This window comes from Ahaetulla prasina, chromosome 1 (genome assembly GCF_028640845.1).
Source record: "Ahaetulla prasina isolate Xishuangbanna chromosome 1, ASM2864084v1, whole genome shotgun sequence".
Taxonomy (NCBI): Eukaryota; Metazoa; Chordata; class Lepidosauria; order Squamata; family Colubridae; genus Ahaetulla; species Ahaetulla prasina.
In genome coordinates, this window is record NC_080539.1 from 16,052,814 (window position 1) to 16,079,135 (window position 26,322).

Genomic DNA, 26,322 nt, shown 5'->3' on the forward strand with positions numbered 1-26,322 from the left:
ATGCCAGTCCCACTTGAGTAAATAAGTATGTTTTTAGCTCACGACGGAAGGTCCGAAGATCAGGCACTTGACGTAGGCCAGGGGGGAGTTCATTCCAGAGCGTCGATGCTCCCAAAGAGAAGGCCCTACCCCTGGGGGCCGCCAGCCGACACTGTTTGGCGGACGGCACCCTGAGGAGACCCTCTCTATGAGAGCGTACGGGTCGGTGGGAGGCATAGGGTAACAGAAGATAGCTTCAGCCAGGTTCTCTCCAGAGTTGACAGCAGGAAGAAAAGAGGTTAAACCACAATATTCTATCTACCTCACAATGCAACAACAACCTGAGGAAGCCCAGATGGCTTTGAATCTGCAGCTGCAAAGAATGATAAAAAAACTGCTCCAAACTTGTGAAATGGAGCTCAGAAAAAGAAACTCCCACCTTCTTAGCAACTTATTGTGGGTGTCTGTTCACAGCTTGTGAACTTCCTAATTGCATGTTTGGAAAGTGCCAATGTTCACCTCTTTAGAAGAAACATACCATTCACCTTGTCTCAACATCTTAATTCAAGAGTTCTAGCTTTTCCTCCTACTTCGCTGATTTTTTTCTCTTCTTTACTCTTTTTTTTTTCACCCAAAAGAGAGAGTGATGTAGATTCTTTTGGCTATTTTTAGCCCCCCCCAAAAAAGGGGGGGGAAAGGCTGAAGATTGAATGATTTATTTTGGATCCATCTGTGAAAAGCTTTCGATCCGAGACTGAATGCGAGACAGGAAACAATGGAGGGAATAAACCAAAAGAAAGCAGAGCCTCCATTTAAGTCTAAAAAGCTTGTGTTTGTGGACGTGATGTATGTCAGAAAAAGTCAGGATGGTAGCTGTAATTATTCAGAGCTGCCATCTTGAATTTCTTGATCCTGTTCCCTATAAAGCAGGGGTGTCAAACTTATGTTGTCATGGTATCGTCACAGTTGTGACCGAGGCCCAAGTAGTGATTACCAAACACAATTCAGTCCTGAACAAACTTATTTTATTAAAAGAGCTGAGAATTAATCCATTCTCAGCTTAGTCCAAAGCAAATTCTTTATAAACAATCCTTTGGCCTCATCACCAACCTTTGTTGTCCTTGGCAACTTGCCAAAGGTAAAACCCCCACAAAGTTCAAGAGACGCTGACAAGAAGCACTGGAATCAATGTTGCTTTTCCACAAAGAACCCAATGGCTCGTTGCTGCTCTTTTAAGCCTTATGGGAGTTGCCAATCATCTTCTGGTCTTACTCCTGAGTCGTCCTTTTTGCTTTAGCTGCTTTTGCCTTCTGGCAGCTCTTTTTTTTTTTTTTTTTTTACATTTATATCCCGCCCTTCTCCGAAGACTCAGGGCGGCTTACATTGTATAAGGCAATAGTCTCATCCTATTTGTATATTTATATACAAAGTCAACTTATTGCCCCCCCATCTGGGTCCTCATTTTACCTACCTTATAAAGGATGGAAGGCTGAGTCAACCTTGGGCTTGGTGGGACTAGAAACTGCAGTAATTGCAGGCAGCTGTGTTTTAATAACAGGCTTCTTACAGCCTGAGCCACACCGCGGCTCTTCACGTGCGTGCATTAGGAACAGGCTCCTCCTGTTCCTCTGCCTCACTACTATCAGGCTCTGTAGGCTCTGGAGTCCGCACCTCACTTCCCGATGGCCCTGGCCCCACCTCAGCCTCATCGCTGTCCAACTCCGTTGCCAGCTCCGTAGGCTGCTGACGGACCATAACAGCTACAGTATGTGAAGCCTACCTCTGATGTTGACATCAGGCTTATATAACTCTACAATAACAAGGAGTGTGAAACTCCAGAGAGTTTTTGAAAAAGGACTCTGCATGCCATTCATATATACAATTCTTTCTACTTCACTCTCCTTGAAAGAAAGAAAAAGTAGGGTAAACCAGGCAGGGTTCGCAGGTTGTTTTAAAGTGACATAAATAATTAAATGACAACATGAAACAGAAAAAAAATATATTGATCGCTCTTCAAATATCTTTTCCCTACTTTAAAGTACTCAGACCGAGATAGTCCTCTACTTCCCACCACAAGTGGGACTGCAGCTTCCATTGCTGCGAGATGGGGTTGTTATATGAATCCACCTTCCCCAGTGACTTGTTCGTTGGAAGCCCAGAGAAAGGTTGCAGATGGTGATCACATGACCCCAGGTTGCCGCAACAGGCATAAGTACATGCCAGTTGCCAAACATTTGAATTTTGACTGCATGACCATGGGGACACTGCAACAGTCATAAGAGCAAGAACCAGTTTCTTCTAACTTCCAACCAGAGGTGAAATGCTCCTGGTTCAGACCGGATCACCTGATCCGGTAGCAATGGTGGCGGGTGGTTCAGAGAACCGGTAGCAAAAATCCCTCCCCTCCCCATGCCCAGGTGAGCCGCGGGATCATCAGAGGTAATTTTTTTTTACTTTTAAAAGCATTTTTTCTTCAGCTGAAAAATTCTTTTAAAAGTTTTTTAAAAAGCCTCTGATGATCCCGCAGCTCAGCTGGGATTGTCAGAGGCTTTTAAAAGCATTTTTTGCAACCTCTTCGGCCAAAGAGGTTGTAGAAAAACTGCTTTTAAAAGTAAAAAAAAAAAGTTGGCTATGCCCACCCAGTCACATTACTTCCCCCCCACCAAGTCACGCCCACAGAGCCGGTAGTAACAAATTTTACATTTCACCACTGCTTCAGACATTGTTAAATGAATGAATGGCTGTAAGTCAAGGTAAGTCACTGTTCTTGTACCTAGAACAGGGTTTTTCAAAATTTAGCAATTTCAAGATATCTGGACTAGAGCAGGGGTCTCCAACCACCAGGTCTGTGGCCTGGCACTGGTCTGTAGCCCACCAGGAACCAGGCCATGGAAGCAAGAGACGCAGTGGTGGGTTTCAAATTTTTTTTACTACCGGTTCTGTGGGTGTGGCTTGGTAGGTGTGGCATGGCTTGGTGAGCGTGGCTTGGTGGGTGTGGCATGGGAAGGATACTATAAAATCTCCATTCCCACCCCACTTCAGGGGGAAGGATACTGTAAAATCTCCATTCCTTCCCGACTCCAGGGGAAGGTTACTGCAAAATCCCCATTTACTCCCGATCAGATGGGACTCAGGAGGCAGAGAATAGATTGGGGCGGGGCCAGTCAGAATTTTTACTACCGGTTCTCTGAACTACTCAAAATGTCCACTACCGGTTCTCCAGAACTGGTTAGAACCTGCTGAAACCCACCTCTGAAGAGAAGCCCCATCTGCACACGCAGGGGATCCAGGCAGCAGGTGAAGCCATGCACCCTTGGTCCAAGGAAAAAACACCTTCCATGAAACCAGTCCCTGGCACCTAAAAGGTTGAGGACTGCTGAACTAGAGTACTGGGTTTTGTTTAGAGAAATCCAGGCTGGCTGAGGAATTCTGGGACTTGAAGTCCACACATCTTAAAGTTGCCAAGTTCGAAATACAATGATCTAGAAACTTCTGTAATGTATGTCTACGGAGATTCTCAGTCATCTAGGTCCTGGTGGTCCCAAAGGTGTGTTTTCTCCAAGAGGCAATTGGACTTTCTTGTTTTTCTTTGAAGATGTTTCGCTTCTCCTCCAAGAGGCTTCTTCAGCTTCTGCTTGGATGGTGGGGAGCGGAAGGATAATTCTGTAACGGGTCCTTGTTGCAGAAACAATTTTAACTACGTTGCGTGAATCCTTCGTTCATGGAAATGAAATTGTTCACCAAGACGTGTGCATGGAAAAGAGGCAAAGAGAGTCTGTCAGAATAATCTTTTACCCACAATTTTTACACTCATGAGTAAAATTCTCTGGTGACGTTCAGTATCTTTTTATTATTATTATTATTATGGTTATCTCTTACGTTCACATTGTGCAGTGGTTTCCGTTTGCATCAGAACTCTTGTGATTCAAATTTTCCTTGCCTGTCTTTTATCTTGCGTGATTCAAATCGATCAGATAAAAATTTAGCTCTGCTTTTCAAGAGCGCTGGGCGCATTTGTGCCGCTGTCAGATTTTGTGTAGGATAACACACGCAGCGGAAGAGAGTTTCTGAGAAACTCAAGAAGGCAGCCAGCTATCCTGAGACAAGAGACTTTACAAACCATCCAACCAATCCATTTCCAAAGCTTTTACAATACACGTTAAATGAAAAGGAGATTATTTATGAGTTCTAGACTTTTGTAGTTGATATGATAGAGTGCTGTAATATAGGTAGTCCCAGTGGTGAAATCTAAATTTCTTTCCTACCGGTTCTGTGGGCGTGGCTTGGTGGGGGGGGTCATGTGACTGGGTAGGCTATCTGACTGGGGATCAAAAGACAGAAACTCACTAACAATGGCCTGCTGGAGCAGGGTTGGACTAGATGACCTCCAGGTCCCTTCCAGCCCTGGATTATCTTTTAAAGGTGGGTCTAATGTCAGGTTTGTAGTCCTTCCTTCCTCCTCAAAAAGGCTCTGACAATCGCGTGGCTCAGCTGGGCATTGGGGGGGGGCAGGGATTTTTGCTACCAGTTCTCCAAATCACCTGCTGCCATTGCTACTGGATTGGGCGATCCGGCCCGAACCGGGAGCATTTCACCCCTGTGTAGTCCTCAGCTTACGACCACAACTGAGCCCCAAACTTCTGTTGCTGAGTGAAATATTTGTTAATGTTGCCACATTTTTACGACTTTTCCTGCCACGGTTGTTAAGTGAATCACGGTAGTTTTTGAATTGGTAACAGAGTTGTTAAGTGAATCTGGCTTCCCCATTGACTTTGCTTGTCAGGCGGCGGCAAAAGCCCAGGACATTGCAACTGTCATAAATATGAGTCAGTTGCCAAGTGTCTGAATTTTGATCGCATGACCACGGGGATGCTGCAATGATCGTAAGGGTGAAAAGCGGTCATAAGTCACTTGTTTTCAGGGTCGCTGTAATTTTGAATGGTCACTAAATGAACTGTTGTAAGTCGACGACTACCTGTAATGCAGAAGTGGTATTTACTTATCTTCCCTACCAGTTAGCAAATGTGAGCACGTGTATGCACGGTTCTCACGCATTACATCCGGGTGGGTGGGTGGAGCTTCCTGCAGTTGCTGCTACCAGTTCGCCCAAATAGCACCGAACCGGATGAATCTCACCTGTGCTGTAATGTATTTAGTTCTTAAAGCCTTACAGAAAATGTCAGCTGATCCATGGGTCTCCAACCTTGGTCCCTTTAAGACTTGTGGACTTCAATCCCAGAGTCCCTCAGCCAGCAAAGCTGGCTGAGGAACTCTTGGAGTTGAAGTCCACAAGTCTTAAAGGGACCAAGGTGTCATGTCCCCCTCCCCCTCCAACGACCGGGTCTAGGAAGTCCGTATCAAGCGTGGCCACGAAGCCTCTGCAGCTTTGCCAAATTCCTTTCAGATTTCTCAGGGCAGGCAGGAATCCAAGTTGTGACTTCAGCAAACGAAAGGAGACTTTGCTTGACTCAAAGTTGCTTGACTCAAGCTGATCCTTTATATAGGCTGTGGGGTGTGGCTCCATGACTCAGCACTTATCCAGGCCTGCCCCTCCCTTCCTTCTGCTGACGTCGCCTCTCAGATCTCCGGAAGCGGGGATCCGTCCACTGTGAATTCCCTTCCTCTGGATCTGCTGCTGGTAATTCTAGCACATGGCTGGCTCCCTGCTCACATGCTGTAGGAATGAGGTTTGTTTGTTCATTCCTGACATTCTGTCCGGGCATGGGGCCAAGGCTGGGGGCTGGAGGCATATCAGGCCGTTCCTCTTCATTATCAGACTCTGAATCTGATAGCAGGCCCAGGAGGTGACAGGAGGGGGCCCGGCTGAGGAGAGGAGGGAGGGCGAGGCACAACACAAGGTTGGAGACCCCTGAGCTGATCAATGGCCAGGGCTACTACCACACGCTAACCAAAAGGTGGTTTTTCTTTCCCCCAACAGCCTAAAAGTTCCTCTTGTGTTTGCGTAGTTCGTACATAATTAAAAGTCATTTTCATGTCCTTTCACAAGAAATCAGATAAATGGCTAGTCTTCATTTCTCCGCGTATGCCGTTTTCCCCACTATCTTCCTCTCTCTACATTTGCCTGACAGTTTGCAAGACTGAATTCAGAAGCTTTATCAAAGAGATGCAAACGTGATGGTTTCATTTTAATTTTGCATTACAGAAGGGGGGGGTCAGTGCGGAGAACGAAGGAAGATTGGTTTTAAATAAATGTTGCATGGCTTGAAGATTTTCCAAGTCGGATGACAAAGTCAGGGGACTGCAGGAAACATGCCTTAATAATGCCAGAAGAAATTATATCACTTTTGCTTTCTAGCCCTGGTTCTGGTCTTCTTCTTTTTTTTCTTGTTTCTCTGATTAATACAAAATCTAGGATGGCTCATTTCTCCAATCAGGTGTGCTTTAAAGTCTGACAAGAATCAGGGAATGAATAATAATAGTTTGCAATTGGCATGAGATGTTTCATAAACTCTCCAATCAACCTTTATGGGGGAAGTGAGAAAGTTGATTGTAAATGGTCATAGCGTTTGAACAAAAATGAAATATACAGTAGTTAGTCCTCAACTTACAGCCATTCAAAGTTACCAGCTGCTCAAAGTTACAATGGCACTTTAGAATAGAGTAGAGTAACAGAGTTAGAAGGGACCTTGGAGGTCTTCTAGTCCAACTTCCTGTTCAGGCAAGAAACCCTATATCGTTTCTGGACCGAGTGCCCAAAGTGCGCGCACAAACCCCCAAAATGCAAAGCATGTGCGGCCCTGGTACATGCACCCAGTGGTGGGATTCAGCCAGTTCACACCACTTCGGGAGAACCGGTTGTTAACTTTCTGAGCAGTTTGGCAAACTGGTTGCTGGAAGAAATCATTAGGTCACAGAACCGGTTGTTAAATTACTTGAATCGCACCACTGCATGCACCCCACCCCCACGCATGCGCACATGCCCCCACACATGAATGCGTGGCCCCCCCGCACCTGCCCCATGCCACGTATGCGTGGCAGAGACCTGAAGACCAGCTGGCTGGTGGGAGGCATGTGAGCATGTACGGTGGAGCTGAACTGGGGCGACGGTTCGCGTGCCCACAAAGAGGGCACTGTGTGCCATCTCTGGCACGCATTCCATAGGTTCGCCATCATGGCCCTATACCATTTCAGTCAAATGGTTGTCCAATCTCTTCTTTAAAATTTCCAGTGTTGGAGCATTCACAACTTCTCGATGCAAGTTGTTCCACTGGTTTATGGTTTTAACTGTCAGGAAATTTATCCTTAGCTCTAGGTTGCTTCTCTCCTTGATTAGTTTCCACCATTGCTTCTTGTCCTGCCTTCAGGTGCTTTGGAGAATAGCTTGACTCCCTCTTCTTTGTGGCAGCCTCAGAGATATTGGAAAACTGCTATCATAACCACCCCTAGTCCTTATCTTAATTAAACTAGAGGTATCCAATTCCAAAGACTCTGAGCTTGTCGATCGAAAGGTTGGCAGTTCGGCAGTTCGAATCCCTAGTGCCGTGTAATGGGGTGAGCTCCCATTACTTGTCCCAGGTTCTGCCAAAGCATGTAAAAAATGCAAGTAGAAAAATAGGGACCACCTTTGGTGGGAAGGTAACAGCATTCCATGCGCCTTTGGCATTTAGTCATGACGGCCACATGACCATGGAGACATCTTTGGACAGTGCTGGCTCTTCAGCCTTGAAACGGAGATGAGCATCGCCCCCTAGAGTCGGGAACGACTAGCACATATGTGCGAGGGGAACCTTTACCTTTACTTTTATCCAATTCCAGTCACTGTTCTTTATATATTTTAGCCTCCAGTCCGCTAATCATCTTTGTTGCTTTTCTCTGCACTCTTCTTCTTCCCACATTTGTTATATGAATCACTGAAGTTGTTAAGTGAATCTCACTTCCCCATTGAATTTGCTTGTTAGAAGGTCACAAAAGGGGATCACATGACCCTGGGACACTGCAGCTTTCATAAATATGAGTCAGTTTCCAAGCCTCTGAAATTTGATTATGTGACTACCGTGTTTCCCCGAAAATAAGACTATAGAAAAAGTGCAGAGGATAACAGCCAGGATGATTAGGGGACTGGAGGCTAAAACATATGAAGAACGGTTGCAGGAACTGGGCCTGGCTAGTCTACTGAAGAGAAGGACCAGGGGAGACATAACATAACATAACATCAGAGTTGGAAGGGACCTTGGAGGCCTTCTAGTCCAACCCCCTGCCCAGGCAGGAAACCCTACACCATCTCAGTCAGATGGTTATCCAACATTTTCTTAAAAATTTCCAGTGTTGGAGCATTCACAACTTCTGAAGGCAAGTCATTCCACCCATTAATTGTTCTAACTGTCAGGAAATTTCTCCTTAGTTCTAAGTTGCTTCTTTCTTTGACTAGTTTCCACCCATTGCTTCTTGTTCTACCCTCAGGTGCTTTGGTGAACAGCCTGACTCCCTCTTCTTTGTGGCAACCCCTAAGATATTGGAACACAGCTATCATGTCTCCCCTAGTCCTTCTTTTTATTAAACTAGACATACCCAGTTCCTGCAACCGTTCTTCATATGTTTTATCCTCCAGTCCCCTAATCATCTTTGTTGCTCTTCTCTGCACTCTTTCTAGAGTCTCAACATCTTTTTTACATCGTGGCGACCAAAACTGGATGCAATATTCCAAGTGTGGCCTTACCAAGGCATTATAAAGTGGCACTAACACTTCACGTGATCTTGATTCTATCCCTCTGTTTATGCAGCCCAGAACTGTGTTGGCTTTTTTAACAGCTGCTGCACACTGCTGGCTCATATCTAAATGGTTATCCACTAGGACTCCAAGATCCCTCTCACAGGTACTAATATTGAGCAAGGTACCACATATACGGTACTGGTGCATGATAGCTGTCTTCCAATACTTGAGGGGCTGCCACAAAGAGGGGGGGGGTCAACCTATTTTCCAAGGCACCTGAAGGCCAGACAAGGAATAATGGATGGAAACTGAACAAGGAGCGATTCAACCTAGAAATAAGGAGGAACTTTCTGACAGTGAGAACAATCAACCAATGGAACAGAAGTTGCTTTCGGAAGTTGTGGGATTTTCATCACTTGAGACTTTCAAGAAAAGATTGGGCTGCCATTTGTCAGAAATGGTATAAGGTCTCCTGCTTGAGCAGAGGGTTGGACTAGATGACCTATTAGGCCCCTTCCAACTCTGTTAATCTGTTAATAAGACCCTGGCTTATATTTTTTTAAGCCCTGAAATAAGCGCTTGGCCTTATTGCTGTGCTCAAAAGCCCGATTGGTTTTATTATCAGGAGATATCTTATTTTGGGGTAAACGGTATCGGGATGCTACAATGGTCATAAGTTTGAAAAATGGTCCTAAGTCACTTTTTTCAGTGTCGTTGTATCTTCAAATTGTTACTAAATGAATGGTTGTGAGCCAAGGACTATTAATAAAAATGCTACATGTTTTCTTACATGAAGTTTAGTTTTTAATCACATTTTATTGGCTCTTCTTGGCAAAACATGAGGCTGTAGCTATTATAGGGGAGGAATACAAGGCTGTTCTTTAAAAGGAGAATGCTAGGGGTTTGGGGTTTTATTTTTTGGTATTCAGTTCTATTCTCAAGATTCTTTCTAACTGTCGGTTGTATTTTCGTATGCTCAAGGCACTTATATTGGCTGCTTTGGTGACGACTCAAGAAAAAAGACGTTGAAAGGAACCGTGTTCTATGACTTGAGAAAAATGACAATTTCCCATTGCCAAGAAGCCTGTGCTGAGAGGTAAAAAAATAAGGGGGGAGGGGAAGTATTTTATTTCTTCTGCATGCTTTTGCTCCTAAAGTTGTCGGAACAGGAATGGCCAAATCCGTCTAACATGAATTGGTCCTTATTTTATATATGTTGACTCAGCAGGAAATGGTATGTGAGTGTTGGGGCCTGCCAGCTGCCAGCGGAGCTGGCGACAGACTCAGACAATGAGGAGGTTGGGGAAGAACTTGGGCCAGTGCTGGAGTCTGGGGAAGGCTCTGATGGATGCTCTGCGTCAGACACAGAGATAGAGCCAGGGCCATCCAACATTTCCCAGCCACCGGAGAGGCAGCTTCCTTTGGAGGCTGAGATGTGTGAGGGGGAAAAACAGCTGGGGCCTGTTCCAGATGCACGTCTGCACAGAGCAGTTAGAAGAGGTGAGCAACGGAGGACAAGGAGTCAACCTGGGAAGCAAAGCACATGTGGATGCAGAATGGCCCCTCCCTGGCTGGGGAATAAATAGAAGGAAAGGGGAGTGGCTATTGTAGGAGACAACCGTTCGTATTTCTGAAGGTTTTGCTCATTGTGTTTCATGCCACAAAGCCTGCTTGCCAGAACTTAATTTGCAGCCTTTTAGCTGGGAGCTCACGGCCTTGCAATTATCGCAAAGAACTGATAAGGTCTGTTACTGCAGATCTCCTTGAAGGACTATTGCCTGGACTTTTCGGTGGGTGAATGTCATTAATTCACAAGAGGTAAATAAAGAGGGGTTTTTCGTGACAAGGAGTCTGTTTTTTGCTTCTGCTAAGGCTGAGTCAGAACAGTGGGAGACCTTGGGAGACAAAAGGAAGAGCCACAGCCAGGGGAACCATCAGATAAGAGGCAGCTGAGCCCACAGAAGGAATGGGAACATGGCAAATGTCTCAAAAGGAACTCTCCCTAGTTTCTTGGACTGTAAAGATAAGGGGAGAGAGAAAAAATTCTATTAATGTAACCTTACAATAAAGATAGAGGTAATATTTATAGATGTGCTTATTGTTTAAACTACCTCACAAGGCTGATATCCACGTTTGAAAGCACATTTCTCCCCCCTCACCTTTACAACTGAAAAAACTAGAGAGGGTTCCCTTCTGAGACATTTGCCACACCTCAACTACTTCTGTGGGCTTAGCAGCTGCTTGTTTGATTTTTCTGCAGATCTTGCTTCTGTCTCCCAAGATTATTCCCAAATATACTATATGTCAGAGTTCCAAGTAATATACCCACAGCAAGCAAAACTCTGAGGCAGGTAGATTCCTCAAAGAATAGTTTTATTGGGTGTATCATATTGGCACGGATCTTCTGAAAACCGACTCTGAAGGTTCCTGCAGTTTTCACAATTAAAAGTTTTTCCCCTTCCCCAAATAGTCACATGGGCCAATCAAGATGCTGTCCAGTTGCCTAGTAATGTCACTCCTCCTCCTCTCTCTCTCTCTCTCTCCCCCTCCCCCTCTCCCTCTCCCTCCCTTCCCCCCTTTCTCTCTCACACAAACAGTATGGGAATGTCCTTAGTTCCCAGGAGAAAGTATTTTGTTTTGGCTACAAAACTCCAGCTATCTCCATTCCCCACCTCCCTATCCCTCAGCTCCAGTGTGGCAACACTGAAGAGTCCAAGATGGCTTTGGTCAGGCCAGCTTCAGGCTTGACACTATATAAGGTAAAGGTTCCCCTCGCACATACATGCTAGTCGTTCCCGACTCTAGGGGGCGGTGCTCATCTCTGTTTCAAAGCCGAAGAGCCAGTGCTGTCCGAAGACGTCTCCGTGGTCATGTGGCCGGCATGACTCAATGCCAAAGGCGCACGGAACGCTGTTATCTTCCCACCAAAGGTGGTCCCTATTTTTTCTACTTGCATTTTTTTTATATGCTTTTGAAACTGCTAGGTTGGCAGAAGCTGGGACAAGTAACAGGAGCTCACCCCATTACACGGCAGCACTAGGAATTCGAACCACTGAGCTGACGACCTTTCGATCGACAAGCTCAACGTCCTAGCCCCTGAGCCACCTTGTCCCTCTATATACTATATACTATATACTCTACTTCTATTATGCTATAAATACCATATAGACTGGACAACTATTTGACCAGGATGGTATTAAGTCTCCTTGAGGAGAAGGTTGGACAAAGACGTCCGAGGTCTCTTCCAGCCTTAGGATTCTACGTTCTATATTCTATTACACAGCATCATTGGGTCAACAGCATCAAAACGTATGATTGAGCCATCAAAGCCCTTCCCAATGTCTTTTTGCAAGTTTGGCCACTATCTGACAAACAATGTTGGACTAAATGGTCCTTGGGCTGATTCAGCAGAGTCAGAAGAATAGAATAACAGAGTTGGAAGAGATTTGGGAAGTCTTCTAGTCCAACCTCTTGCTCAAGCAGGAGACGCTATCCCAAGGGGCTTTCCTGTCTCTTCTAAAAAGCCTCCAGTGACAGAACATCTACAACTTCTGAAGGCAAGCTGTTCCACTGGTTAATTGTCCTCACTGTTAGGAAATTTCTCCTTAATTCTAGGTTGCTTCTCTCCCTGATTTGTTTCCTTCCATTGTTTCTTGTCTTGCCTTCTGGTGCTCTGGAAAATAGGTTGACCCCCCTCTTCTTTGTGGCAGCCCCATAAATATTGGAGCACTGCTATCATGCCACCCCTACTCCTTCTTTTCCCTAGACTAGACATACCCAACTCCTGCAACCATTTGTTTTCATATCCACACCCTTAATCATCTTTGTTGCTCTTCTCTGCACTCTTTCCAGAGTCTCAACCTCTTTTTTTATAACGTGGTGACCAAAACTGGAAGCAGTATTCCAAGTATGGCCTTTCTAGGGCTTTATAAAGAGTCCTTGGAGAGACTACCTTTCCTTCTTCAACTTCTCTCCTTTCCGTTTCCCCTTGATTTCCTCCACCACATTTGCCCAGGACCATCACCACCACCTCTCTCCTTTTGAACATCACTCAATATTGGTTTTTGGTCTAGGTTGCAATGATGATATAAGAAGAATTGTCTTTTTGGTTTTGCCCAGGGCTTATAAATACGCCGGCTTGGAATATGGAGCAGAATGCTATTGTGGAAACCAACTGCCAGTGACTACTGCAAAGCAGGAAGAGTGCAACAATGAGTGTAAAGGGGAAAAAGGGACCATCTGTGGAGGCATCAACAGGCTCTCTGTTTACCAGGTGGAGGAATTGGGGGCAGGGCCTAAACGACGTAAGTGATGTAAGCTTCTTAAGTGAGTGTTTATTCCCAATAGGGATGGGCCACAGAATGCATGTATTGTTTTCTGTTTGACCGTTTGTCTGGTGTTAATAGATAAGCAGGGATAAGCAGTGAGTAAGTACTGTAGATAAGCAGGGATTAATACCAGACAAACAACCAAGCAGAAGGCTTTATGGATGGGATGGGTGGGATGGCTGGGATGGGTTCCCCCCCCAAAAAAATACTTCTAAAACTCTATCATGGGTACAGGAGATAGATTCAGAAGATGGAACTCGGAAATCGATGGAATTACATTTTGAACTTTATAGTCACCCCATCATACAATTCCAGCAATGTGGGATTCAAATTTTTTTACTACTGGTTCTGTGGGCATGGCTTGGAGGGCGTGGCATGCTTGGTGGCCATGGCTTAGTGGGTTCAGCAGGGGAAGGATACTGTAACCTCTCCATTCCCTCCTTACTCCAGGGGAAGGATACTGCAAAATCCACATTTCCTCCCGATCAGCTGGGACTCGGGAGGCAAAGAATAGAAAGGGGTGGGGCCACTCAGAGATGGTATTTCCGAACTACTCAAAATTTCTGCTACTGGTTCTCCAGAACTGGTCAGAACCTTCTGAAACCCACCTCTGAATTCCAGGTTGTCACTTTGATATGGAAGGATCCTACAGATATATAGATTAGAACTTCCCACAACTGACTCTGTTGAATGATTTGTAGCTCTTGTCCCAGCCGTAGCCGAGCATTAAAAGACAAACAACAGGGGGGGGGGGGAATGGAAGATTTTTTAAAAAAACCTGTAATGGGTAAGAGTTAATTTTGCAATGAAAAAAATATATATCCAGGGTAAACTTTGTTCATTCTTTTTGGTTTTAAAGGAAAAACAGCATTTCTTTTTTCATCCTTTTCTAGTTATCCTGTTACGAGCGGGAAATAACGTATCTTAAATCTCTGATTCATTCTTGTTTTGCTCAAATATGTAGTTCCCTGTGAATGCCATTTGTGGAGAAGGAATGCTAACCTTGTTCCCTTTGCTAATGAAAAGGACTTTTACATGCGGAGTTTAACCTCCTTCTTAGTGCATCTCCCAAATGTGCATCAGTGGTAACACTTCTTCAAGTTTAAATGCAGCCTAGGGTTTATTGATTGATTTAATTATTTGTTCTCAGAATTGGGAATGTTTGAGTGGAAAGAGGGAGTAAAGGTAGTCCATTCATTTAGTGAACATTTGAAGTTACAACAGCACTGAAAAATGTGACTTCTAAGCCAGTGGTGGGTTTCAAATTTTTTTACTACTGGTTCTGTGGGAGTGGTATGGTGGGTGTGATATGACTTGGTGGGCGTGCCTTGGTAGGCATGGCAGGGGAAGAATACTGTAAAATCTCCATTCCCACCCCACTCCAGGGGAAGGTTACTGCAAAAATACCCATTCCCTCCCGATCAGCTGGGGATTGGGAGGCAGAGGAGGGTGGAGTCGGTCAGAATTTTTACTATTGGCTCTCCAAACTACTCAAAATTTCCGCTGCCGGTTCTCCAGAACTGGTCAGAACCTGCTGAAACCCACCTCTGCTTCTAACCATTTTTCACATTTACAATAATTTCAGCTTCACCATGGTCACCTGATCAAAATTCGGATGCTTGGCAACTGACTCATATTTATGACGGTTGCAATATCCTGGGGTCACGTGATCCCCTATTGCGACCTTCTGACAAGCAAAGTCAATGGAGAAACCAGATTCACTTAATAACCGTGTTATAAACTTAACAACTGCAGTGATTCACTTAATACCTGTGGCAAAAAAGGTCATAAAACGGGGAAAAATTCATTTAACATCAGTCTCACTGAACAATATAAATTTTTGGCTCAATTGTGGTCGTAAATTGAGGACTAATTCCTGAAGCTTTCAAAATTCTGATTGATACCAATTGGGCTCTGAGAAATGCCTAAATAAAAAAGCATTATTATTGATTAAAATAGCCAGCCCATTTAATTGATTAATTGGGAGGAAGATTAAGTGATTGGCATTTACTATCTGATTCTTATGGACTTAGAAATAAAGTTTGCAATGGAACTTAATCAAAAAAATTCTGGCTGAAGAATTGCAAGCTCTGCATTTTTCTTAAAAGTATGCCCCAATTAATTAATTTTTTTTTTTTGGTAAACTGTTCTTAATCATGGTACTTACAGATTCTGCAAAGTGTATCATCCAAAAAGATACTTTTACATTCTGGCTGACTCATTCTGGCTGATGTGGCAGAGAACGCATTTTTTGTCATCTCTCATATGCAGATTTAATCAAGATTAATTGATTCATCACATAAAATCAGTTGCTTAAGAATTTTCTAATAAGGGAGTTGCAGTCTCCTGAAGCCTGCCTGCTCTCTAATGAAACCAGGACTTTTTGAATATTTCATTTAAAAGTCTAATGATCAAGAATTCGCATTCTGGACATAAACTGTTTCAACTCCTACCCTCAAAACGACGCTATAGAGCACTGCACACCAGAACAACTAGACACAAGAACAGTTTTTTCCCGAAGGCCATCACTCTGCTAAACAAATAATTCCAGCAACACTGTCAGATTATTTACTGAATCTGCACTACTATTAATCGTCTCATAGTTCCCATCACCAATCTCTTTCCACTTACGACTGTATGACTATAACTTGTTGCTGGCAATCCTTATGATTTATATTGATATATTGACCATCAATTGTGTTGTAAATGTTGTACCTTGATGAACGTATCTTTTCTTTTATGTACACTGAGAGCATATGCACCAAGACAAATTCCTTGTGTGTCCAATCACACTTGGCCAATAAAATTCTATTCTATTCTATTCTATTCTATTCTATTCTATTCTATTCTATTCTATTCTATTCTATTCTATTCTATTCTATTCTAAGAATTCGATGCCTTTGTAGGTTTCCTTTTGTTTTCTATTGAGAATGCAGAAGCTGGGGTTCTTAGATCTTCTTAGATCTAAGATCTTCCCCTCAATAGTGTGTTTCAATTTTGGCCGCTAACAGTTTGCTTGTGATGCTTCTGCGCATGTGCAGAGATGTCCAGGTGGGTGGGCGGAGCTTTCTGCTGCCGCAACTAGTTCGCATGAACTGGGGCGATCCGGTAGCAACCCTTCACTGGTTTCCCTGTTAAAGGACAAAAGTCAAAATGAAATAGGTTTTGTATTTCAACCGAAACCCTCTATTTAAAACTTCATTTAGGGACTGATCAAAGTTACAAGAGCACTGAAAATATCACTTATGAGTGTTTTTCACACTTATGACCATTGCAGATCACATGATCAAAATTCAGATGCTTCGCAAGTGGCATGTATTTAGCACGGTTGAAGTATCTCGGGGTCATGTGATCCCCTTTTTCCACCTTCTGACAAGCCAAATCAATTGTTGTGACCAAGGCCCAAGTGGGTAGTAGGAAACTCAGTCAGTGTAAAAACAAACAAACTTTATTAGAGCAGCTGAGAATTAATTCATTCTCAGTGCAGTCCAACTAAATAAAAGCAAATTCCTCCAAACACAAGTCCTCAGTGTTCCTATCTTCACAATTCCTATCACCAACCTTGGTCCAATTAGGCAAATTGCCAAAGGCAAATGCAACAAGACAAAGCTATCAATGTTGTTTTCTGGCAAAGAGCCCAAATGCCATTGCTGGTCTGTTTTAAGCCTTATGGGAGGGGCCAATCATCTCTTGGCCCTACTCCCGAGTTGTCCTCTTTGCTTGAGCTGCTCTTGTCTTCTGGCAGCTCTTTTCATGCATGCATTAGGAACAGGCTCCTCCTGTTCCTCTGCCTCATTACTGTCAGTCTCTGGAGACTCTGGAGTCCGCAGCTCACGCCCCAATGGCCCTGGCCCCACCTCTGCCTCCGATGCAGAGCCCTCATCCGGGCCTTTCCCAGCCTCCAGGACTGGCCCTGTTCTTCCTCAGCCCCATCGCTGTCCGACTCAGTTGCCAGCTCTGCAGGCTGCTGGCGGACCACAACATCAATGGGAAAGTCAGATTCACTTAAAACCCCATTACTAACTTAAGAACCGCAGTTATTCACTTGACAACAGTGGCAAGAAAGGTTGCAAAAATGATCCAAAAATCACTTAACAACGTTCTAACTTAGCAACATAAATTTTGGGCTCAATTGTGGCCGTAAGTCAAGGACTATCTGTATATAACATTTTCTCTACGTACAATCCATTGCTTCTCTTTCATGAAAGTCTTCTAGCTTTCAAGGATCTTTGGCAAATCTTCATAGGTCCATTATTTTTTTATAACTGAATATAAAATTGAATTTTTTCACTGCTGTTTTTATTTCTGATTATCAGAGTATTCCCAAAGAGTGGTGCGATGGCCTAGAGGTGGATCTCTCACCTCACAGTCAGGAGGCTGTGAGTTCAATCCTAGGTAGAGGCAGATTTTTTTTTTCTCTGACCACATTGAGATTCTATCTGCTGAATATAACTCCGCACTGGTGACAGGAAGGGCATCTGGCCAGTATACACTCAGTAAAGCTTCATTCAGTTGCTCAGACTCCACCCCGCATGGGGTTATAGGGTTGTTAAAAGATGACAATGATTATGATCACAGTATCGCAAGGTGCTTTTTTCAAAAGGCAACTGTACTTTCTTGGTTTTTCCTTGAATATATTTTGCTTCTCATCCAGCAAACCTCTTCAGTTCTAACAGAACAACTTCTTAGATGAGAAGCGAAACATCTAAATGAAACATCTAAAGATCTAAGTGCCAGAGCCCACTGTAACAACATTGCTAAAAAGGCTTCTTCTCTGGTAATATTGTTCTACTAACTAGAGCATACAAAGCATTTGCTAGACCAATTCTTGAATACAGCTCATCTGTCTGGAACCCGCACTGCATATCAGACATAAATACAATCAAGAGAGTCCAGAGATATTTCACAAGAAGAGTCTTCCACGCCTCTGCTCGTAATAAAATACCTTATGCCACCAGACTCCAAATTTTGGGCTTAGATAACTTAGAACTACGCAGACTTCAGTCTGACCTAATCACAGTACATAAAATTATCTACCACAATGTCCTACCTGTCAATAAATACTTCAGCTTTAACCACAACAATACATGAGCAAATAATAGATACAAACTTAAGGTAAACCGCTCCAAACTCGATTGCAGAAAATATGACTTCAGTAACAGAGTGGTCAATGCCTGGAATGCACTACCTGACTCTCTAGTTTCTTCCCCAAACCCCCAAAACTTTAAGCTTAAACTGTCTACTGTTGACCTCACCCCATTCCTAAGAGGTCTGTAAGGGGCGTGAAGAAGCGCACCAGCGTGCCTACCGTCCCTGTCCTAATATTCCTTTTTACGTACTCTTTTCATGTATCCAAATTATGTTTATATTTTTACCTGTTATCTTATATATGATTGACAAATCAATCAATCTATCAATCTTCAAAGGAAAAAACAAAGAAAGTCCAGTTGCTACTTGAAAAAACACCTTTTCGACAACCGTGACCTGGATGACTGAGAATCTCCATAGACCAGAGTGTCAAACTCAAGGCCCGGAGACTGGATCTGGCTTGGGGGATGCTTAGATCTGGCTCACGAGGACTCCCTGGAAACAGCGAAGGACCATCCCGCAATGCCTCTGCCAGAAAAAACGGAGCTTGGGAGGGCCGCAAGTGCTCAGGCCACCACAAGGGCCCCTGACATGAGTGACGTCAAGCTGGCCACGCCCACCCCAGCCCCCTGAGGTCAAACACAACCCTGATACAGCCCTCAGTGAAATGGAGTTTGATATCTCTGCCATAGCCAGGTCATTACAGTAGAAATCTGTTTAGTATTTGAACATTGAAATAACCTTCCTGCCTACAAAAAGGAATAAAGATGAAAATAAAGTTTTGAAGGGGGGGAAACCCCTTCCCCTCCAGACACAAATACACAGGGGGCTTCCTGTGTCTGTTTTTTTGCAAATCGTTGAAACTCCAGGTGTTTTCTGGAAGAGGAACAATTTTCGATATATATATATATTTTAGGTAATTATCGTCCGGTCTCCAACCTTCGCTTCGCGGCGAAGGTTGTAGAGAGTATGGTGGCATATCAATTTCCCTTGCACCTGGATGAAACTGTCTATCTAGACCCGTTCCAGTCCGGTTTTCGGCCCGGTTACAGCACGGAGACGGCTTTGGTCGCGTTGGTGGATGATCTCTGGAGGGCCAGGGACAGGGGTTGCTCCTCTGCCCTGGTCCTATTAGACCTCTCAGCGGCTTTCGATACCATCGACCATGGTATCCTGCTGCGCCGGTTGGAGGGATTGGGAGTGGGAGGCACCGTTTATCGGTGGTTCTCCTCCTATCTCTCCGACCGGTCGCAGTCGGTGTTGACGGGGGGCAGAGGTCGGCCCGGGCGCCTCACTTGTGGGGTGCCGCGGGGTCGATCCTCTCGCCCTTCTGTTCTTTATCTACATGAAGCCGCTGGGTGAGGTCATCAGTGGTTTCGGGGTGAAGTACCAGCTGTATGCGGATGACACCCAGCTGTACTTTTCCACCCCGAACCACCCCAACGAAGCTGTCGAAGTGCTGTCCCGGTGTCTGGAAGCTGTACGGGTCTGGATGGGGAGAAACAGACTCAAGCTCAATCCCTCCAAGACAGAGTGGCTGTGGATGCGGCATCCCGATACAGTCAGCTAAATCCGGCTGACCATCGGTGGCGAGTCATTGGCCCCGATGGAAAGGGTCCGCAACTTAGGCGCCCTCCTGGATGAGCGGCTGTCTCTAGAAGACCATTTGACGGCCGTCTCCAGGAAGCGTTCTACCAGGTTCGCCTGGTACGCCAGTTGCGCCTTTCTGGACCGGGATGCCTATGCACGGTCACTCACGCACTCGTGACGTCTCGCCTGGATTACTGCAATGCTCTCTACATGGGGCTCCCCTTGAAGGGCATCCGGAGGCTGCAGTTAGTCAGAATGCGGCTGCGGGTGATAGATGGAGCCCTCGTGGCTCCCGTATAACACCATCCTGCGCAGGCTGCACTGGCTACCTGTGGCTTTCGGGTGCGCTTCAAGGTTTTGGTGACCACCTTTAAAGCGCTCCATGGCATTGGGCGGGTTACTTACGGGACCGCCTACTGCTGCGAATATCTCTCACCGACCCGTGCGCTCTCACAGAGGGTCTCCTCAGGGTGCCGTCGGTAGCGGCAATGTCGTCTGGCGACACCCAGGAAGGGCCTTCTCTGTGGGGCCCCACCCTCTGGAATGAACTACCCCGGACTTCGTCAGCTCTCGGACCTCGGACCTTCCGCGGGCTTAAAACGTATTTATTTAATTGTGCAGGGCTGAGCTAGATTTTAAATTATTGGTTTTAAATTGGGTTTTATTTGATATTTTAATTCTAAATTTACGGGCTTTTTAGAATCAGTTTTTAATTGTTTTATATTGTATTTATATGTCTTTTAAATGCCTGTACACGCCCTGAGTCCTTCGGGAGATAGGGCGGTATATAAATTTGAATAAATATATATATATATATATATATATATATATATATATATATATATATATATATATATATATATATATATATATATATATATATATATATATATATATATATATTTTTATATATATATATTTATATTTTCTGAGGTTTTCACGGGTGTTTGTATATAGGTCTTTGGTTGTTCGGGTTTTCTCCCGTGTAAAATTGGAAGTGTCTTGGCGACGTTTCGACGAAGTCTCATTCGTCATCTTCAGGTTTCAGCTTCGTGCTTCTGGGAGCAATGTGTGATCGCAGCTGTTTCTTCCTTTTAACTGCTACACATATCTATCTATCTATCTATCTATCTATCTATCTATCTATCTATCTATCTATCTATCTATCTATCTATCTATCTATCTATCTATCTATCTATCTATGTTTTCTGAGGTTTTCACGGTGTTTGTATATAGGTCTTTGGTTGTTCGGTTTTCTCCCGTAAAATTGGAAGTGTCTTGGCGGCGTTTTGAAGTCTCATTCGTCATCTTCAGGCTTCAGCTTCGTGCTTCTGGGAGCAATGTGTGATCGCAGCTGTTTCTTCCTTTTAACTGCTACACATATCTATCTATCTATCTATCTATCTATCTATCTATCTATCTATCTATCTATCTATCTATCTATCTATCTATCTATCTATCTATCTATCTATCTATGTTTTCTGAGGTTTTCACGGGTATTTGTATGTAGGACTTTGGTTATTCGGGTTTTCTCCCACGTAAAATTGGAAGTGTCTTGGCGACGTTTCGACGAAGTCTCATTCGTCATCTTCAGGTTTCAGCTTCGTGCTTCTGGGAGCAATGTGTGATCGCAGCTGTTTCTTCCTTTTAACTGCTAGTGGGGGTTTGAACTGATTGGGTTGGAGCTTGGCTGTGCTCTGATTGGATGGGGTTTTCTGTGTGGTCTGATTGGCTGGGGGTGTATCCTGTTTGGGTGGAGGCTTGGTTGTGCTCAGATTAGTCTGAGTTGCAGGGGGATTTGAGCTGGTGAGCTGCATTGCTGTTGTTTGGCTTCGTGTTCATGGTCATGCTACATCTTCATAGTGGGTGTCAGTCTGCTGCATGTATGGATTGGAGGGGTTTGAAATGGCCAATGTTGCAGCTGCGGTCTGGCTTCTGGTCCTTGGTCGTGCTTCCTGATCAGTGTGGGTTTGGGTCTGCTTTCTGGGTGGATGTGTGGTGGTGACATCCTGTGTGGACCTCGTGAGTGTGGGTCTGGTGTCATTCCTCGTGTTAGGGACTCATTTGTCAATAAGGGCGGGTTTCCAAATGGCTGGTAGGCGGGAGGTATCATCTCGTTTGTTCATGCTGTGTGGGCGTTTTTCTATCTCGATGGCTTCTCTGATTATTCTGTTGTTAAAGTGTTCAGTTTTGGCGATAGTTCTGGTCTTTTTAAAGTCAATATCGTGTCCTGTGGCTTTAAGGTGTTGGACCAGGGAAGAAGTTGGTTCCTCTTTTTTGACTGAGTTCTTGTGTTCTTCAATGCGTGCACTTATTCTTCTGTTGGTTTGTCCAATGTATGTGGTGGGGCAGGCGGTGCATGGGATTTCATATACTCCTTGATTTTCTAACTCAATTTTGTCTTTGGGGTTTCTTAGGATGGTGGATATTTTTTGGTTTGTGCAGAATGCTGTCTTGATGTTATGTTTGTGGAGGATCTTGCTGATTCTGTCTGTGGTGCCTTTTATATATGGGAGGAGGGCTGTGCTGTTTTCTTGTTCTCTGTCTTGGATTTTAGTGGGGGGTTCTTTTGGGATTAGTTTGGTAATCTTATTTCTCTGGAATCCATTTCTGGATTCCAGAGAATTCATAGTGGGTTCCAGAGAATTCATAGTGGGTGGACTGACACCCACTATGAAGATGTAGCATGACCATGAACACGAAGCCAAACATCAGCAATGCAACTCACCAGCTCAAATCCCCCTGCAACTCAGACTAATCTGAGCACAACCAAGCCTCCACCCGAACAGGACACACCCCCAGCCAATCAGACCACACAGAATACCCCATCCAATCAGAGCACAGCCAAGCTCCCACCCAATCAATTCAAACCCCCACTAGCAGTTAGAAGGAAGAAACAGCTGCGATCACACATTGCTCATATATATACACATTGCTCTTGATTTATATATATATATATAAAATCAAGAGCTTTTCAAAGCCTTGCAGTAGAGAATAAGGAGGAAGGAACAGAAGAGAGGAGACATTTTCAAAGGAAAAAAAATAGTGTTACTTCGAGTGATAAAATCCAATTTTTTTTTACTACGGGTTCTGTGGGCGTGGCTTGGTGGGTGTGGCAGGGGAAGGATACTGCAAAATCTCCATTCCGTCCCCACTCCTTGGGCCACCCAGAGGTGGTATTTGCCAGTTCTCTGAACTGCTCAAAAGTTCTGCTACCAGTTCTCCAGGACCTGTCAGAACCTGCTGGATTTCATCCCTGGTTACTTCCCTCAAAGGGGGGTCATTTTAAACCAAGCTTTTTTCAAGTAGATAGGGCCAAGCTAGAAATCAGGAGCTGTGACTAGGCTTCATAGAAACCAGATCCTCCCTCCCCGCTCTGTCTGTCTGTCTATCTGTCTGTCTGTCTGTCTCTCTCCCCCTTTCCTCTCCCTCTTCCCTCCCTCCTCTTCCCCCCCACTCTCTATCTCCCTCCCTCCCTAAGAGTATGTGTGTGTGTTTGGGTATATTCCTTGTGGTGATGGGAGGTTTTCCTGGTTGCTATTACTAAGGAACAAACTTTTTGTCTTTCTTTGCAGGGCAAAATATTATCTATCGAGGATGTTTTAAAGTACCAGAAAATTTAACAAACATCTTGCCAGCCTCATTGAAACATTCCAATTTGACAGTGGAGATGTGCTCTGAATTTTGCTCCAAAAAGGTAAGAATTCCTTTTCCTTCCTTCCTTCCTTCCTTCCTTCCTTCCTTCCTTCCTTCCTTCCTTCCTTCCTTCCTTCCTTCCTTCCTTCCTTCCTCCCTCCCTCTCTCCCTCCCACTTCCTTCCTTCTTTCCTTTCTCCATTCTCCCTTCCTTCCTTCCTTCCTTCCTTCCTTCCTTCCTTCCTTCCTTCCTTCCTTCCTTCCTAGTTTAATATATTATTATGATTGGTCACAGAGTTGAATGTTGTTTAATCAGATATTACCACAAAATATAAGCTGTTCCAAGTACAGGTAATCCTTGACTTAACAACGGTTATTTAATGACCATTCAAAATTAATACATTATTGAAAAAAAGTGTCTTATGACTATTTTTCACACTTAGGACCATTTTTCACACTTAGGACCATTGCAGCATCCCCACGGGCACATGATCAAAATTCAGATGCTTGGCAACTGAACTCATATTTTTGACAGCTGCAGTGTCCCAGGGTCACGTGATCCCATTTTGCGACCTTCTGACAAAGCAAAGTCCATGGGGAAGTCAGATTCACTTAACAACCGTGCTACTCACTTACCAACTGCAAAGATTCACCTAACAACGGTGGCAAGAAAAGTCGTAAAATGGGGCAAAAACTGTTAACAAAACATTTCACTTAGCAATAGAAATCTGGGGCTCAATTTTGATCTTAAGTGGAGGACTACCTTATTTATTTTACAAATAACTCAAGGTGGCAAACATATCCGACACAGCTTCCTCCTCCTCCCTCCTCCCTCCTCCTCCCTCCTTCCTTCCTTCCTTCCTTCCTAGTTTAATATATTATTATGATTGGTCACAGAGTTGAATGTTGTTTAATCAGATATTACCACAAAATATAAGCTGTTCCAAGTACAGGTAATCCTTGACTTAACAATGGTTATTTAATGACCATTCAAACAATACATTATTGAAAAAAAGTGTCTTATGACTGTTTTTCACACTTAGGACCATTTTTCACACTTAGGACCATTGCAGCATCCCCACGGGCACATGATCAAAATTCAGATGCTTGGCAACTGAACTCATATTTTTGACAGCTGCAGTGTCCCAGGGTCACGTGATCCCATTTTGCGACCTTCTGACAAAGCAAAGTCCATGTGGAAGTCAGATTCACTTAACAACCGTGCTACTCACTTACCAACTGCAAAGATTCACCTAACAACGGTGGCAAGAAAAGTCGTAAAATGGGGCAAAAACTGTTAACAAAACATTTCACTTAGCAATAGAAATTGGGGGCTCAATTTTGATCGTAAGTGGAGGACTACCTTATTTATTTTACAAATAACTTAAGGTGGCAAACATATCCGACACACCTTCCTCCTCCTATTTTCCCCACAACAACAACCTTGTGAGGTGGATGGGGGTGAGAGAAAAGACACCCAGCTGGCTTTCCATGGCCAAGCCCCTTAGATATTGGAAGACTGCTATTGTGTCCTTCTTTTTATTAAACTAGACCAGGGGTCTCCAACCTTGGCCATTTTAAGCCTGGCGGACTTCAACTGGTGGACTTCAACTCCCAGAATTCTGGGAGTTAAAGTCCACCAGGCTTAAAGTGGCCAAAGTTGGAGACCCCTGAACTAGCCATACCCAATTCCTGCAACTATTCTTCATATATTTTAGCCTCCAGGGTCTTAATCATCTTTCTTGCTCTTCTCTGCACTCTTTCTAGAGTTTCAACATGTTTTTACATCGTGGCAACTAAAACTGGATGCAAAATTCTAAGTGTGGACTTACCAAAGCATTATAACGTGGTACTAAGTGATGTTAACCCTCTGTTAATGCAGCCTAGGACTGCGTAGTCCTAAGGCAGATACAATCAGTGGTGTGATTCAGCCAGTTCGCACCTATTCAAGAGAACTGGTTGTTAACTTTCTAAGCAATTCGGAGAATCGGTTGTTGAAAGAAATCTTATTTTGATTTTTTTCCACTTTACAGGGCTAATCCTGTAAGGAAGGCAGGAAGGAAACATTCTGGTGTTTCTAGCCTAATTTGTATTGCCCTGCTTACAGAAACTGCCTCTCTGGTTAACCCTTATTACATTGTAACAGCTAAGGCGAAGTGCCCATCGATGTGAGTGATGTTGAGTTGGCCACGCCCACATGGTCACATGACCACCAAGCCACGCCCACCCAGCTGGTCATTAGGGCAGAGAACCGGTTGTTAAATTATTTGAATCCCACCACTGGATATAATCTATCAATATCACTATGGGGTTGTAATGCATAGTGAACAATCATTAGGTTCCTTGTTTTTCGATCCAAATTGTCCAGTTCAGCCTGTATCCAGTTAATCATTCCAGCAGCATATTGTGTCACAGCTATGGCCCAGATATTGATGGCTTTGATGGTATTTCCACCACTCATTTTTGTCTTTAGCACTTTTCTCACTCTTTGGATATATTTGTCACTACCGTAATTACTTTTTTAATTTGTCATGCTTGATATTATCCAACTATAAAATGCTCAGATACTTGTTGGCTTCAGATTGATGGCTCCTAATGGTTTGGCCATTTAGCATTTCAATTGCATTATTGTCTGTGATTTTACTTCAATTTATTTCTACTGTGGCATTTTTCTCTGAGCCATTATTATTATTACAGAACATTTCAATTTTCCTATATTTTCTACTACAAAATTACAGCAATCTATGCCATCATCCCTTGACAAATGAGGTCATATAAGGGTCTTGAGATATATCTATGAAAGAGGTTTGTAAGTTCTGGGTCTTCAGATTCCTAACTTCTCCTCAAAGCGAGGGCCTTCTGATATAGGAAACATGTCGGGAATTGATGTGAAGATGATTATAAAGATGATTAGGGGATTGGAGCTAAAACATATGAAGAACAGTTGCAGGAATTGGGTTTGTCCAGGGGTAGGCTTCAAAAATTTTAGCAAGGGGTTCTCTGCCTGGTTGTGGGGTGGGCGTGGCCTAGT

At 44.0% G+C, this 26,322-nt stretch overlaps 1 protein-coding gene across 2 annotated transcripts in view; it reads left to right on the forward strand.

Annotated features, from left to right (window-relative positions):
• WSCD1 (WSC domain containing 1) overlaps positions 1–26,322 on the forward strand; it is a 95,289-nt gene that overhangs the window by 40,014 nt on the left and 28,953 nt on the right. The window contains exons 3-5 of one of the 2 annotated variants that reach the window (XM_058164276.1): positions 9,632–9,746; positions 12,770–12,954; positions 23,232–23,353. In XM_058164276.1, coding sequence (XP_058020259.1) covers positions 9,632–9,746; positions 12,770–12,954; positions 23,232–23,353 — 422 coding nt within the window. The remainder of the gene's footprint in view (positions 1–9,631; positions 9,747–12,769; positions 12,955–23,231; positions 23,354–26,322) is intronic. The other variant, XM_058164278.1, reaches the window with a different exon arrangement.